We start from the raw sequence: 17,386 nt of genomic DNA on the forward strand, positions 1-17,386 counted from the left end.
GGGCACACTCAAACCCTCTTAACATGGCTAATGTCTGGTTTTGGGGCTTCGTTGCCTTCCCTTAAAACTCGCCCATGCCATTTTTGGGTAATGGATCCAGAAAAATGACAGTGAATCTCAAAATGCCGTGGAGTCTTTGCTTTGAGATTTGAGAATATAGCGTCGAGAAAAGGCAAGTTGGAGAACAAGGTCACAACTTTCACTGCTTTGTTTTCTTGGCTTTCTGCTGTGAAAACCCAGAAGCATGTCCTACATGCAGCTAGTACTCAGTACTGTGAGTTTAAGTGTTGCATGCAAATACACAAATAGGAATTTGAGGGCTTCATTCGTCCTATCCTCTTCTTAACTGAATAATTCTCCCTTCTGCTTTAAACTATCTGTTTCTGCAAAATCTTGTACTCACAATCTCGCTGTATGACGATATCTTCTGCAAGGTAAGAAGATCAATCTGTCTCAATAACAAAAATGGATTACAAAAATGCGCAAACTCACCCCTTGATAACTTGCTTGGCCCAGACCAGAAATCTTTGGAGATATGATAATTACAATTCGATTCGTACCCGATCGTCTAGTATAAATTGTGTTTTTCGGTTGTGCCTATATTATAAATTTCATTAAACGCGATAGTATTATAAAGAAACTCACCGCATTGCGTCTTAAGTAATATAATTATTTTTGAATTAATCAAAAGTAACATTTTACCTCAACCTTTCATTATTTAGAATGCGAGATATATTCTATTAACGTCTCAACTTATTAACTCATAGGGGTAACCAAATAACCGAAACATCTATACGCAAAGACACTTGGATTTTTTTTTCGTAAAATTCGAACTTCAACTAAGAAAACACAAAAATGCGACATTTCATTTTCAGAATGGAATGAGAGTTTCTAAAAAATATGGATAAATTTATGAATAATGTTAGGTGAACCACTTTTTTGGGTACCACATATATCCCACTTTATGTGATCGCTAATGTGTCACAATCACATCATTTAATGAAATTCTGTAATATGTTAAACTTTATGCTACATCAGCTGCCATATAAAGTGAAATACATGTGGTACTCCAAAAAGTGATTCACCTAGTGTTACTCTAAATTTATACTGAATAAAGAAATGTATAAATAACCAAAAATCAATTAGAATTTAGCTTGCAAGGGCCATTTCGCAAATTCTCACAATCCAAGATTTGGGAAGTTTGAAAATTCCCTCCTTTACCTGTTGTAGTATTAAATAGTGTCCCGAGTTCCTAATTGGTTTGAAACGACGTGAAAGTGACTTGGGGTTAACAATTGTTAACTTGTGGTTTTTACAGTGCGTTTATCAAGATGCCTCTGCTTCTGGCCCTCTGATTATGTCTACTTGATTCGATGGCTAATAGAGACTGCTTGTACTTTCTCTGAAGATTATAATAATCAGAGGGCCAGAAGCAGAGGCATCTTGATAAACGCACTGTAAAAACCACAAGTTAACAATTGTTAACCCCAAGTCACTTTCACGTCGTTTCAAACCAATTAGAAACTCGGGACACTATTTAATACTACAACAGGTAAAGGAACTTGTACTTTCTCTGAATAATATTTTACTGTGTACGGCAATCACCTCAGCAAAATCTTTGTGTTGATACAAACAAAACCATGAATTATATAGTTTCAGAATATTGAAAAGAAAACATTATTTGAATATATTTGAGATAGTGAAAGTCTTGTCGTACATAGAAATGTTGTAAAGCTACTAAACACATTAGGAGAATAGGAGGTTTACAACAAAAATAGAGCTGGCCTTCATTATAAAACGAAGGACTTTGGTCGGCAACTGTAAATTGGATCGATCATGTTCTGGTATTTGGTTCTTTGACGCGGATAATTCGTTAATTTAGAAAAGTTGTTCACCTCATTGGCTGATCTTATATAATTCATAATCAACATTAAAAATTTAACTATGGAAAAATTTAGAATAAATTTTTTTTTCTGCGATAATTATGTAAGTACTAACAATACCAATATATACTTAACAAAGTTCGATAAAGAGCAGCTCCAATAACTTCCCCATATTTTGATTTTTCTCTAATTTAGGGAAAAATTAACATTTTTTGTTCCAACAGATTTCCTATAACTATCCTTATTTTAGGGAAATTAGTGAGGAAAGAGAAAACCAAATTCTTATATTTACAACAATCTCTAAAATTTTAAGGAAAAATATACAGATTTTAGAGATTGCTGTAAAATAGGAAATCTGTTGGAATCGGGGAAGAAAAATATGTTGAAGTTTTGACTTTTGCTTCCCTATTATACAAAAATTATAAGGAATTTGTTGGAGTTGCTTCAACCATTTCTCTATACTTTGATTTTTCTCTATTTTAGGAAAAATGAGCCTCTTTTGCTCCAACAGATTCCCTATAACTATCTCTCTTTTAGGGATAGTAAGGAAAAAGAAAACAAAATTTCCTAAATTTACAGCAATCTCTAAAATTTTATGGAATAATTATGGAGATTGTAAAATAGGAAATCTGTTAGAGTTAGAGATGTAAGAGCATCTTTAGCAATGCTAGCTATTTTTTAGTTAAATTTTAGCTAAAATAGCTAATAAGTCATTTTGGCTAGCTACTTTATAAATACGTCTGTATCAATGCACTCTATTTTACCTAATTTTGAATTTATATAATTTTTTAAATGATGATCAAAGAGTTTAAATGTTTTTATAAATTACATAAAATAACTTAAAAGGAATGTTTTAAATTATAGAGAGCCTCATCTCGCTCTCTATATTTAAGAGCGAGATAGCTAAAAGTTATAATGGAGAGCCACTTAGGAGTCTGGTAAAACTGTTAAAATAAATAAAAAGCTAAACATGCTCTCCAGGGCCGGCCCTGAGTTTTTGGGGGCTCTAGGCCAAAAAAAAAAAAAAAAATGGGGCTCCCCACCTTCAAATATATTCACAATTTTTTTTTCCCTCTTTAAAATTAAGTAAGTTACTAAGTTTACAGTTTTTTAATAGGGTTGCAGGTTTTTATAAGAATACAATTTAGTAGTATAGTCACTTGCAACTAAACTACTAAACTCCTCACTGATACACTCTGCCTTCATAATCCATTTAACCAACTCCACCACTCAGATTCCTCTACTTTTATAAAAGTTTGTCAGTTTGATCAACTCTTCATGTTTTTTACTTTCTGAATATATATTGTCAATATTTCAGGAGCAAAAGGTAGCAAGGGCAACAAAACTTGCTATCTTCTGCACTTGGATTCTTTTCGCATCTCTGCATAATAGAGTACAGCTCTGTGGTTTATGTATAAAATAAAAAAAAATTATAGCTTGCATCCTGATACCAGTTCGGCACTAGTATCTGTCTACCATTATTCCATTAACAAATAACAAAGATGCACTTGCATTTAAAAAAAAATAACAAAGATGCACTTAGTTCATAATTAGTTATAATCACTATTAGTTCAGAGTTCAGACGAATCGAATAAGAAGAAAAATAAAGGAAATAGACCCTAAAATCTTAATCATTGATTAATTGAAAAATATTTGAATTTGCAAAGAATACTTAAAGGCTTGCCTAACGAAATTGATGTGTTAATTAGTATCAAAAGGTTAAAATCAACCGCTATTTCCTTCTTCCCAATTCTCAAATTTGCCAGAAATTCAGAAAAATTAATAAAACATTACAAAGAACAAGAAAATAAAAGAATGATTGCAGATGATGATGATTACTGGCGACGATGAATCAATGATCTGATGATGAATTAGCTGCTAGGTTTTGAGATTTGAGAATTGAGAATTTGGGATTATGGAGGTGAGGTCAGAACAAGAGAAGAAGTATAAAACGACAAGACATCGATATGGGCATATATTATTATTATTATTTTTTTTTACATATATAAATATATATAAAACTTGGTTTAATTTTGGGGGCCCATGAAATTTGGGGGCTATAGGCACAGACCTACTGGGCCTATACCCAGGGCCGGCCCTGATGCTCTCCAAAATAACTAAGGAGCTAAGATAGAGAGTCTGTTAAAGATGCTCTAAGAGGCTAAAATTTTAACTTTTACTTCCCTATAATACAGAAATGATTAGTAAGCTATTAGAATTGCTGTTAATATGATGGGCAACTGAAAGATGTATGGTTCAATTTAAATGTGATTAGACAATGAATTATTTATTTATTTATTTAGATACATGCAATTAAATGTATCATAAAAATTTCCACCGAGATCATTCGTTGTTCAAAATCCGAAGGGTTTATGATCAATATCTCCTTGTTGATGTAAACATGATAAATGCACTAAGAGCAAGTCCACCGGAGGTCATAGTCATAGTCATAGTCAAGAAAAATCTGATGTGGTGACCTTGCTCTCAATTTCCCTACTTGCACCGTTGGTTTTTTGACCAGGCAAAACCCACCCCTTCTTGACTACAGCCAAGAAAATAGTCATACCCATGACATTTTCCTTGCCCAGCCAAGGCTTGTGCCAGCTCGACCCACACCCAAACGTGGGTGACAGGAGGAGGAGAGAGAAGAGGTCAGGCGACCTCGGGGGCAGCAGCAGCAGACACTGAAGCAGCAACAGCAAGCATACCCGCCTGGGGTTGCTTCGATCTCCACCTGGAAGCAGCGTCTGGGCGGGCTGAGGCGACGAAGCGGCCGGACGAGGTGAGGCGACCTCGGGGGGGGGCCGGGTCCTTGGCCGTAGGACGCCGGAGGACGGAGAAAAATCCGGGTCGGGTCGGACCTTCGTCTGGTGCAGCTGCGAGAGAGAGAACTGGAGGGGGAAATGAAAAACTGAAAATTTAAGATCCTTTTAAACAAAATAGAATTTTTTTTTTTTTTGCTATTTATGGAAAATTTTCAGATTTCAAAAATTCATAATAAATTCATACGAACTCCGAATATTGCGTTCCACGTATGCACGAGATCGTATCAACGATCTCTATAACTTTCATGAAGGAAGTTTTCCCAAATTATGTATGTGTAAAAAGTCGATTTTCGAGACCCCCTAAAATTATATAATAATGAACAGTATTGACCGGGCATGAAAAATAACGGGTGTAAACCCATGTCTAGTGGTAGTGAATAGTAACTTGACTGGTCGAATTCTTGACTACGGATGCACTTGCTCTAAGAATTGTTCAATATTGGTAAATGCTTCATCAATAGCATTACGTCGATCTCCTCGGAAACCTACCATGAATAATGCTCTCTTGGTACGTTTAAAACCATGACGTCGGCAAAGCTCATCTTCTTCTTCTCCTTCTTTTTCTTTTTTTTATTAGTAACGTCGTTTTCGTGGACTGCAACTTGACCGTAACCCCGGCCATCCCTTGTCAAAAGCTCCGCCATAGGCGGTGCTGCTTTTACAGTTTAATCTGTATATAACCGTGAGGCGTCAGACCACAACAGTAGTCGTCTCTCACTTTAAGCAGTTGCCCGCGCTAAACATCCATCTCTCTCTCTCTCTGTAACCCTAGCATCTCACACGTGAGGCAACACCACCTTGCTCATGCATACCTTGCTTGCTTCAAACTTCAAATTCAAACCCAGGCTTCTCTTACGTACAGTTTCTGAACCAAGTTCCAAAGCTCGCTAGCTTCCTCCGGATCTGCACCACCCATCAATCAGCATCGCCACCACGATGACGCACCCACGTGTCGACGTCTCAACCTCGACACTTTCCCTCCCATTTTGACCATTGACTCCATAAGTAGTAGTATATTTTCAAAATTATGTCATATTTTTTTCTTGAATATTTCCAGGCTTCGACACTTCGATTATCCCACTCAAGTCTTTGTCACATTAATTGCTCCCACCGACGGTGTATGTGTCCATGTGATTAGTCTTGTCTCCGAGTATTTTTAGCAAACTTTTTATTTTAATTTCTTAATTCATTTAGATATAAAATATTTATTTTTTTATTTTAGTAGCTACACCAAATTTTTAAGTGGATTTCAATTATAACTTTTAGTTATATCCTTCATAAATATAGAGAGTGAGACGAGATTCTCTATAATTTAAAATATTTATTTTAATTGATTTTATGTAATTTAAAAATACATTTGAACCATTTAATATTCATTTTGAAAAATAATATAAATTCAAAACTAACTAAAATAGAGAGTACTGATGCACACGTATTTCTAAAGTGGCTAGCTAAAATGACTTTTTAGCTATTTTGGCTAAAATATGACTAAAAAATTGTTAGCATTGCTAAAGATGCTCTCACAAATTATTGTTGTAATATATAAAATTTTAGAATAATCAGATGTATACTAACGACATTTAAGTGGCCACGAGTAACATATATTCGTTATATTTTTACTAGACATACGTAAAATATGTTAAAACATCTTTTCTTGTCATTGTATAAATGAGAGATATGACTGTCGGATGTAGTTAGTGTCTAAACTAATATGTCATTTTTTCAGTATCTCTTTTATTTAGCTAACATTTAAAAAAAAAAAATCAGAAATAACAGTTGAACCAAATTATAAAGAAATTTTTACAATATAGCCTATCAGAGTGCATTAAAGATGCCATTTCCAAAAGCCCTATTGTCTTGTTAGATAGTAATCCACTTAATAAACCGTTTATAGTTCTAATTTTAACTCATTCAAATTAAGAGCATGACCAAAGATGGCAATGACCAAAGACAAAATTACAAAACTCCAACATTCTAAATTTCCAAAAATGAAAATTTGACAGACAATATATTTTATAATTATTCAAATGTCCCCTTCCTTTCAATAAAAGAAAAATTAACACAAAGTAATTTTCTACTTATGATTATATGAAAGCAAAAAAGGACTTATGGGTTACACTCTTAACCATTATAGTTAATTATAGTGAATTATCTTTTACTACACAACATAGACAAAGAAAAGAGAACTAGAAATCCAAAATGTGCACTCATCAAACTTGGGTGTGGTGGTCACTTTCATAATTTATCTCCCAACACAATCAACTACACTTATTTACTCCAATCTCCTTTTTCAAAAAACAAAACTCCTCATATATAAGCAATATTCACCTCCCTTCTGTCTCCCACACTCACTTCCTCACACTCACTCACTTTCCTTCTAGAACCAAAAGCAAAACCCCAACAACAACAACAAAAATGAAGACAAAAGTGCTTCTCTACTTCCTCCTCCCTCTCCTCCTCTTCTCCTCCACCTCCTCCTCCCTCACCCAAGAAGGCCTCTACCTCCAACACATCAAACACTCCCTCTCCGACCCCGACTCCTCCCTCTCCTCCTGGAACGACCAAGACGCCACCCCTTGCTCATGGGACGGCATCACGTGCAACCCTTCCACCCACGTCATCGCCTCCGTCGACCTCTCCGGCTTCAACCTCTTCGGCCCTTTCCCCTCCCTCCTCTGCCGCCTCCCCAACCTCACCTTCCTCTCCCTCTACAACAACTCCATCAACTCCACCCTACCCTCCGACATCTCCACGTGTCAGAACCTCCAACACCTCGACCTCTCCCAGAACCTCCTCACCGGCTCCCTCCCCTCCACAATTGCCGACCTCCCCAACCTCCGCTACCTCGACCTCACCGGCAACAACTTCTCGGGAGAAATTCCCGAGTCTTTCGGGAGATTCCAAAAACTCGAGGTCCTCTCTCTCGTCTACAACCTCCTCGACAGCGCCCTGCCCCCATTTCTCGGCAATATCTCGTCCCTCAAAATGCTCAACCTTTCTTACAACCCGTTTTTTCCGGGTCGGATCCCGCCCGAGCTCGGAAACTTAACGAACCTCGAGGTCCTCTGGCTGACCGAGTGTAACTTAGTCGGCGAAATACCCGACTCGCTGGGTCGACTCAGTAAACTCACCGATTTGGACCTCGCCATTAACGCCCTGCAGGGCCCGATTCCGGCGTCGTTGACCGAGTTGACCAGCGTGGTGCAGATTGAGCTCTATAACAACACCTTGACCGGAGGCCTCCCGCCGGGAATGTCAAAGCTGAAGAATCTCCGGCTGCTCGACGCGTCCATGAACCGGCTGACGGGGCCGATTCCCGACGAGTTGACTCGGCTGGAGCTGGAAAGCCTGAATCTTTACGAGAACAACTTTGAGGGGAGTTTGCCGGCGAGCATTGCCGACTCGCCGAACCTGTACGAGCTCCGGCTGTTTCAGAACAAGCTCACCGGCGAGCTGCCGCGGAATCTCGGCCAGAACTCGCCGCTGAGGTGGATAGACCTGTCGAACAACCAGTTTTCCGGGAGTATTCCGGCGAGTCTGTGCGAGAAGGGGCAAATTGAGGAGATGCTGATGATCAACAATGCTTTTTCCGGCGAGATTCCGGCGAGTCTCGGGGAGTGTCAGAGCTTGACACGTGTCCGGTTGGGTCACAACCGGCTGAGCGGTGAAGTTCCGGCTAGTTTCTGGGGGCTGCCGCATGTCTATTTGCTCGAGCTGGTTGATAACCAGTTGTCCGGGCCGATAGCCAAGACTATTGCCGGTGCGGCTAACCTTTCGCTTCTGATAATCGAAAAGAACATGTTTGAAGGTTCGATACCGGAGGAAATTGGGTGGGTTGAAAATCTTCTGCAGTTTTCCGGCGGTGAGAATAGGTTCAGTGGGCCTTTGCCGGAGACAATAGTTAAGTTACGACATCTTAGCACGCTGGACCTTCACAACAATGAGCTTTCCGGTGAGTTTCCGAGTGGGAGTCAGTCTTTGGTTCGGCTCAATGAGCTCAATTTGAAGAATAACCAACTGTCGGGGAAAATCCCAGATGGAATTGGGAACATGTCTTTGCTGAATTACCTGGATCTCTCCGGGAATCGGTTTTCGGGCCAAGTTCCGGTTTGGTTGCAGAATATGAAGATCAATGTGTTCAATTTGTCGGACAACCAGCTTTCGGGTGAGCTCCCTCCTTTGTTTGCCAAGGAGATGTACAGAAATAGCTTTCTGGGAAATCCGGGTCTTTGTGGAGATTTGGAGGGGTTGTGTGAGAGCAGAGCCGAGGAGAAAACCCAGGGCTACATATGGTTGCTGAGGTGCATTTTCATTCTGGCTGCCTTGGTGTTTGTGGTGGGTGTGGTTTGGTTCTACTTCAAGTACAAGAACTTTAGGAAGGCCAGCGGTGCTATAGATAAATCGAAGTGGACTTTGATGTCGTTTCACAAGCTGGGTTTCAGCGAGTATGAGATACTGGATTGCCTTGATGAAGATAATGTGATTGGGACTGGGGGGTCTGGGAAAGTGTACAAGGTTGTGCTGAGCAATGGTGAGGCTGTTGCAGTGAAAAAGCTGTGGAGAGGGAAAGTGAAAGAGTGTGAAAGCGATGATGTTGAGAAAGGTTGGGTCCAAGATGATGGCTTTGAGGCAGAGGTCGACACTTTGGGGAGGATTAGGCACAAGAATATTGTGAAGCTTTGGTGCTGTTGTACCGCTAGAGATTGCAAGCTTTTGGTGTATGAGTACATGCCAAATGGTAGTCTTGGTGATTTGCTGCATAGTAGCAAAGCAGGGTTGCTGGATTGGCCTACAAGGTTCAAGATTGCTCTTGATGCTGCTGATGGGCTTTCGTATCTGCACCATGATTGTGTTCCTGCTATTGTTCATAGAGATGTGAAGTCAAACAATATATTGTTGGATGGGGATTTCGGAGCCAGAGTAGCGGATTTTGGAGTAGCTAAGGTCGTTGATGCAACTGGAAAAGGGGCTAAATCCATGTCGGTCATTGCAGGTTCTTGTGGTTACATTGCTCCAGGTTAGTGATTGAATTGCTCATTGGCCTACTTAAATTTATGTTTTTAACGTCGCTATTCAAATATGGGATTACTTTCAATTAAGTTCATGTCATATACCCATGTTCTTGTATAAAGTTTAGATTTTGAACCTAAAATTTAGTTCTTTATTCTCCATAATGATCATTTATGTGCGCACAACTTTCAGATTACAAACTTTACTTTAAATGTTGTTGTATCGTTCTGAACCAGTAAATTAATGAACTTGCAGAATATGCATACACACTGAGGGTGAATGAGAAGAGTGACATCTACAGTTTTGGTGTGGTGATTCTGGAATTGGTTACCGGGAAACTTCCAGTTGACCCAGAATTCGGAGAAAAGGACTTGGTGAAGTGGGTCTGTACCACCTTAGATCAGAAAGGAGTGGACCATGTCATTGACCCCAAACTCGATTCTTGTTACAAGGAAGAAGTATGCAAGGTCCTCAATATCGGGCTCCTCTGCACCAGTCCTCTCCCAATCAATAGACCATCGATGAGAAGAGTGGTGAAGTTGTTGCAAGAAGCGGGAACGGAGAAGCATCCTCAGATTAAGAAGGAAGGCAAATTGTCACCATATTACTATGAAGATGCATCGGATCATGGAAGTGTAGCTTAACAAGTTCATATGGCTATGGGGAAAGTTTTATGTAAGCCATCATTTCTCATCAGTTTTCGAGCTTTCCAAAAGCTAACCTCCCAAATTTCAATTCAACCCCTCTTGGTGTGGTTTGAGGGAAAAGAAAATTGGAGGAGATGGGTAAAGAAGTTACGGGGAAGGTTATGAGGGGGGTTTAAATTCAATAGTGTAAATTGAGTGACCACCACCAAAGTTCTTGTTCTACTAATCAAACCTTAATAGTTAGCTCCATGGAAGTGCTGTATACACTGTTTAGTCATTGTGATTTTTCTCTGAAAGCACTGAGATGGGGGATATTATATGAAATGGGAATTTTGAATTCTTGCATTTATGAGCAAACCCTTGAGCATTTCTACTTTCATGAATGGTGACATGTCCAGCAATTATACCTGTGCAGGTGGGAAGCCTGTGACAATGTTCCAGGGTTTAATGCTTTGACTCATTCTCTACAGTAAAATCCTACAGTAGTTTTTCTTCTTTAACCCGTTCATCGTAGCATAGATCTGTATTAAAGTTTCTGTAATACTCCAAATTTGAAGAATATCTGGGAGCTGTTAGATTGTGCATGGTTTGCGGTTTGCTTCGCATAATGAACTAATCAAACAACGGTTCCAGTACGTTTCAGTAATCAGGAGCACTGTAGAGTATCCTGATCTGAAGCACTGTTGGGTATCCTGATTCAGAGGATGAGCTGAAGACAGCTATATAATACACAAGTCATATCCCATTAATAAGGCAGTAATGTCACGGAGGTAGGGTTGGGGGAGTGGGGTACCATCCCAACCAAGTGAAAGGAGACCCACTTTGCTCATTGATGTACTTGTGGAGCCTGGAGATTGTGGTTATACATCATCTTGGAAAATAACAAGTTAACAACAACAAGGACATTGATATAACAGAGGTTGATTTGATTTATATAGAGAGAGAGAGAGTCCTAAGGTTGTTAATTTTCTTTGGTTGGTGGTGGTGGCTTCAGAAATTACTGATCAGAATAGGAATAAATTCACAGAGTCCTGCATACCCCAGCCTATTGAGAACGGTACCTAGAATATCTATGACAGTAGAGTCTACACCCTCCACCATTGGGCTGGTGTAGTAAATGGAGTAGTAAATTGTCAGCGCTTCATCTTGTGAATGCAGAATGGGACCAAAAATCTAAAACCTGTGTTGCAGTTCCAACCATGTATATGAATGCCAGCAACCAGAGGAAATGTAGGTTGCTGCTATCAATAGGAGAGTGAGTGATCATTAAGATCCCTCCCTAACTTCATTTTTGACAATTAGTATACTATAGTGCAGGCTCTATAAATTCCTCATCCTATCTCACCAGCCTTTTACCCATTGCCTGATTCTGTTATTTAGAATTGTTGACCTAGTGTTAATTGTAATGACTGCAATACCAAGCAAGGGTATAGCATTTCCTTATTGGTTTCCGCCTCTAATTGCTAAGGAGATATACAGAAATGAATCTCCTTAATTTCTGGGAAATCCTTCTCTCTTTTTTTTTTTTTGAGAAAAGGAGATAACTTCATTCAAATCCAGGGCCAGAAGGCTCATACATCTAAAACTGTCTTACACCAAACTCATAAATGGTATAAGTTACCAGATAAAGGACATGTGACTTTCACTGTTAACACATTCGCTCACTTATTGAGCCTAAATACAAGAAAGAACAAAACCTCCCCACTAACCTCTCATGAAGTAGTAACCTAGCCGCCTAGAGACTTCAATTGGTATACAACTAGAGAAACTAAGATGCAAGTAGTAGAAATTCAACTTCTAGTATTAGGCAAAGAAATCAGGAAAGATTACATCTTTCCTTTGCCCTTGTCTCTAGGGCTGGGAACTGTTCCAGTACTGCTAGTAGGATAAGTAATCTTCAGAGGAGTACCATCAAGCTTCTTGTTTGCACGTTGAGTTTTGTTCTTGCTTCCAAGAGGCCTACCAGACCTCTTTTTCAAAGTGACCAAAGTGAGATCGCTATCCTCCTCAATGAGGCCAAGTGCCTCCGCATGCAATGTAGGAATCTTGCCACCCAAGATTGTTTTGAATTTCTTGGGACTGGGATGGCCATGCCAGCACCACCACGCTCCCGCTTCTTGGACGACAAAATAATTTGTGTCTTCTGTGTACCTGGAGTAACAACGTCACAAGACACATCCATTTCAGGAACCTTACCTAGACCTTCCTTACCCTTCAAACCGTGCTCCAAACCAATGTCTGCCGCCCAGTACAGACTACTGCTGGAGTCGACTCAGTGGGAGAAGGAGACTCCGAGTTCGGACACTCCACTCGACGGAAAACAGGTCGCTTTTTCTTTGGGATGGCCGGGGAAGTAGAGAGAAGGTCTCCCTTGGTCTTAGCAGAGAAAGCAAAGGAACTCCCTGAGGTCGAAGCGCCTGGAAAGTGTAAAACCCTAGGTGTAGGGTTTACTGCAGTTGATTCCTCACAAGCAAGCCCGACATGAGTGATCAAACCACATTGAGAGCATCTCCCTCGTAGATGCTCAAACTGAAACTGCAACAGAGGTTCAACCCCAGTATCTAGGAAGACTTTTCTTTCAAGCAAGATCGGTTTAGATATGTCATGGTTGAACAAAACCCTAATCACCCCCTTCTTAAACTCCTTCTTGTCGTAGTCCAAGAAACCGCCCAACAGGTTGCCAATCAAGGTGAGATTCTCGGGTTCTTCATACAGAGGAGGTATACCAGTAACCCTAATCCAGATCCGAAGATGTTTAAACTGAATTTCATGCAAGGGCTTAACTCCATCATATTCTTCAAAACAGACAGGGGCTCGATCAAAGCACCAGACGCCCCCTCGAAGAACCTTGTTACGATCACGTGCAGCAGCAAATGAAAACAAGAACAGGTCACCAGGTCGCTCTTGAACCCTAAACTCCTTATCCACCATCCAGGTTCGATTGAAGTGAGACATGAATGCCTTTGGATCGATGGGTTTCCGAGTCAAAGGCTTTCCAAGGAGAAAAAATTGGGACGACTTCCGCACCAGACCTCCGCCAATCTTCCCCAAGTCAGGGGCGCGTCCCCCTTCCACAAGAGCAAGCGAGACAGCAAAGCTCGCTGTTACCGCATCAATGGATGCCATAGGTAGAGAGAGTAAGCGAAAGGAGATGGAGAATGGTGAGGGAGGCTAGGAGGCCGTAGACAACTAGGGTTGAGAGAAAAAACTCTCCTAGGGTTTTTTAAAGCTTATTCTCTTTGTGATGGAGCTATGAGAGAAAATGAGAAATTGCCCAACCTTCTTTCGGCTACACAAGTTGTGTGCTCCGAGGTGATATTATTGACCCATATGACTTGAAGTTAGTTCTGATTTGTCTCTTTATTTTATTTTATTTTATTTCACCCTTGCATGATCCCCACCAAATTTGAGTGATATTATTGATTGAGATCATCACATGACACTGCCACATAGTACTCCGAGACCACAGAATAATTCCTCGTACTTGTTATGGACATCAATTTCATTTATGTAGCATGATTTAGTGTGTTTGCAACCTACGTAATAACAAACTATATAAATATATGCAACATTAATCAAATCTAAACATTGAGAATGCTATGAGAGATTATTCAGAGCACCGCCGTACACTTGCACCAACATAAATGAATGGTTAGATTGCATTAAATACACTTTTTGTTTATTAAAAATAAAGTTGATAATAAATATCAAGGGTTGAGATTATTTTATAAGGGTTGGGTTACTTACACCGTCGGTGCATAGAATAATTTCCAATCGAAGTAAATTAAAAGTAGGTAAGAGTATCTTTAGCAGACTCTCTATTTTGACTCCTTAGCCATTTTGGAGAGCGTGTTTAGCTTTTTATATATATTTAGCAGCTGCACCAAACTTCTAAGTGGCTCTCCATTATAACTTTTAACTATCTCGCTCCTAAATATAGAAAGCGAGATGAGACTCTCTATAATTTAAAAGATTCCATTTGAGTTATCTTATATAACTTATAAGTATATTTAAACTATTTAATCTTCATTTAAAAAATAATATAAATTCAAAACTAACTAAAATAGAGAGCACTGGTGCAGATGTATTTCTAAAGTAGCTAGCCAAAATGACTTTTTAGCTATTTTGGTTAAAATTTGACTAAAAAATAGCGCATTGCTAAAGATGCTCTCAGTCACTTGGAAAAATAGGTAAGTCACTTGTTCTTAACATTTCCCCAAATGGAAAATGCACAACCAATCGCATATAAACTTTAAACCCTAAACCCTAATCTCTGATTTTGGGTTATAGACTCTCTTTGTATCTCTTGTATCTCTAAGATTTTCATTGATTTCATATTTCAAAAGGGGGTGGCTCTATTCTAACCTCTCAAATTATTATTCGGACATTCTAATTTTTTAGAAATTTGTAAAATCCTATGAGATGGCTGTGAAGTTATATAAAGTTCATAAAATCTACATCATCCGAGTGATCTAATGGTTGAAGAAATTGCCACATCAGTTGGAAATAATCTTAGGGTTTCCTTCTTAAATTGACGTTAATGGTGCCTTTAATTCTTGAAAAAAAAATATAGTTTTAGTCACTCAACTTTCGCTTGATTGCCACTTTGGTCACTCATGTTTATAAAATCTCACTTTAGTCACTCAAATTTAACTCCGACTATCACTTTAGTCCACTGGTGAATTTTTCCAATAAAAAAAGTCACATGACCCCTCTTTCAAGGGTTATTTTAAGATGTTGAAGAGATGTGAGACATTTAGTTTGAATATAGGTTGAAATTTTCTGAAATTATAGGATGAAAATAACCCTTAAAAAATGGCATGTTAGGTGTTATGTGACTTTTTTTTATAGAAAAAATTCACTTGCGGACTAAAGTGATAATCGGAGTTAAAGTTGGGTGACTAAAGTGAGATTTTATAAACATGAGTGACCAAAGTGTCAATCAAGCGAAAGTTGAGTGACTAAAATTCTTCAACAACAAAAAAATGCAGTCATCCTCCAACCAAACGAAACGAAATCAATCATGCTTTCATGAATTGAAGTATATGTTTTCTCATTTTGCTATACTTTCTTCACCTAGTAAACCAATAAAAGTTCTCATATTTGAATCTTAAAGGCTAAGTATCCACATATATAACTGTTTCCTGTAATTTTGATTTAATTTGAGATTTCCTTTGGACTTTGTCATAATATCATCAGTCTAACAAGATTAATGTTGTTTTCTTTTTCGTGAAATTAAGATGACTTGATTTTCTTTTGTTGTACATGATCTGCTTTATACAATTTGCAGCAATGAAATTTGTCTGTTTGTTTTTCATTTAACCTGTGGAGGAGAGACCTAAAAAACTAAGAAGCACAAAAGAATCAAGTTTTACCAACGAACATGAGAAGAAGCCGTGGAGGAAGAAGAGTAGAAGACACAGAACTTTGGGTTAACGTCAGTTTTATTTTTTTGGTCTGATGGGTTAACGTCAGTTTGAAAAAAAAACAATAAAAATTATGTTAGCTGATGTGGCAAATTTTTCAGTTAGATCATTTGAAGGAAGTAGATTTTATGAATTTTATAAAAATTCACATCTCTCTCACTTTAGAGGAGCTGCATCCATATATACATATATATATATATATATATATATACAGATTTTATCCAGAGCGGAGCTTCTCTTTGAAATTAACGTGTGAAGTTCGAGTTTTGGGTCACTTTTCGGTCGCATATCTACATCTCGACTGTTCAGTTTTTAAGTACTATTGTATAGATCATCTCTGCAAATTTTCAGCCAAATTGATGATCGTTAAGGTATCTAACTCGCTTAAACCAATGGACAGACTAAATCTGTCAACCTGAACCGTACTAGCTTTAAAGCAGTTATCAATGCCTTAATGATCATCAATTTGGCTGAAAATTTGCAGAGATGATCTATACAGTAGTACCTAAAAACTGAACAGTCAAGATGTGGATATGCGACCGAAAAGTGACCTAAAACTTGAACTTCACACGTTAATTTCAAAACGAAGCTCCACTTTAGATAGGATATATATATATATATATAGAGAGAGAGAGAGAGAGAGAGAGAGAGAGAGAGAGAGAGAGAGAGAGAGAGAGAGAGAGAGAGAGAGAGAGAGAGAGAGAGAGAGAGAGAGAATCAATGCCAGTTTTGGCATATTTTCTTGATGTTTTCTTGTTCAATGACACATTACAGGAGTCTAATAGACAAAGTGTGGTTGGGTACAGAAATTGGTTACTACGCATAGCCAGGAAATCCCAAGGATTGTAACATTACTTTCATTTTTGCTTTTCCCATGTCTCATTCTATTTTAAATAGATGCCTGAGCCTCATTCCTTGGCATGGCAGGAATTCCCAATCACTGTAATATTACCTTCATCTATTCTTTAATTTGGGTCTGATTGTGTCATTCCTTGTGGGGGTTATTTGTATCTGCCTTTTATTTTCTATGGAAGCCATCATACTGTCTTTGTGGGATACATATGGTTGTTGAGGTGTATGTGGTTTGTTTTGCCTTTAAATACTTGAACCTTGCCTTCTTAAGCAAACCTATAGATTGTGTTTTAAAGAATTTATAAGATATTGGATTGCCTTAATGAAGATAATGAGATTGGGAAAGTATACCAGGTTGTGCTTGCTTAGTTACAGAACTATATCAACCATGTCATATGTGAGATACTGAATTTGCCTTGATGAACATGAAATGATTCGCAGCGGGTCATCCGGGAAAAGTAGACAATGTTGAGCAAGGGTTGGGTCATGTATCACATTGGTAATTAGTTAGACTTGCACAGTTAAGAGCTATATTGGGCTCCCTGTCAATGTTATGCACATAACTGCTCTTCATTTTTGTATTTGTGTTTCTATATAGTTCAATTGGTACAAAAAATCAGTTACTGAAATTTTCATGTTGGATTTGTGAAGGTGGCCAGCAGTTTGTTATGGGTTTCATATATGTAACATGATTTCATTTGAAAGTGTGCATTCAATTACATGATATAAAAGCATAAATATGT

The 17,386-nt window shown here is 38.6% G+C and overlaps 1 protein-coding gene across 1 annotated transcript; it reads left to right on the top strand.

The window, feature by feature from the left end:
- Positions 1-7,036: 7,036 nt before the first annotated feature.
- Positions 7,037-10,744, top strand: LOC112165317 (receptor-like protein kinase HSL1). The gene is made up of 2 exons (XM_024301812.2): positions 7,037-9,725; positions 9,974-10,744. Exons 1-2 carry the CDS (start codon positions 7,124-7,126, stop codon positions 10,360-10,362), a joined length of 2,991 nt encoding a protein of 996 aa, XP_024157580.1. The 5' UTR covers positions 7,037-7,123; the 3' UTR covers positions 10,363-10,744.
- The last annotated feature ends 6,642 nt before the right edge of the window (positions 10,745-17,386 follow it).

This window comes from Rosa chinensis, chromosome 5 (assembly GCF_002994745.2).
Source record: "Rosa chinensis cultivar Old Blush chromosome 5, RchiOBHm-V2, whole genome shotgun sequence".
NCBI lineage: Eukaryota > Viridiplantae > Streptophyta > Magnoliopsida > Rosales > Rosaceae > Rosa > Rosa chinensis.

Bases quoted from the DNA above. Each gene is read 5' to 3' on its own strand.
- LOC112165317 (XM_024301812.2), top strand. From the start codon at position 7,124: ATGAAGACAAAAGTGCTTCTCTACTTCCTCCTCCCTCTCCTCCTCTTC. The intron at 9,726-9,973 runs GTTAGTGATTGA...ATGAACTTGCAG, and splicing joins TTGTGGTTACATTGCTCCAG to AATATGCATACACACTGAGG.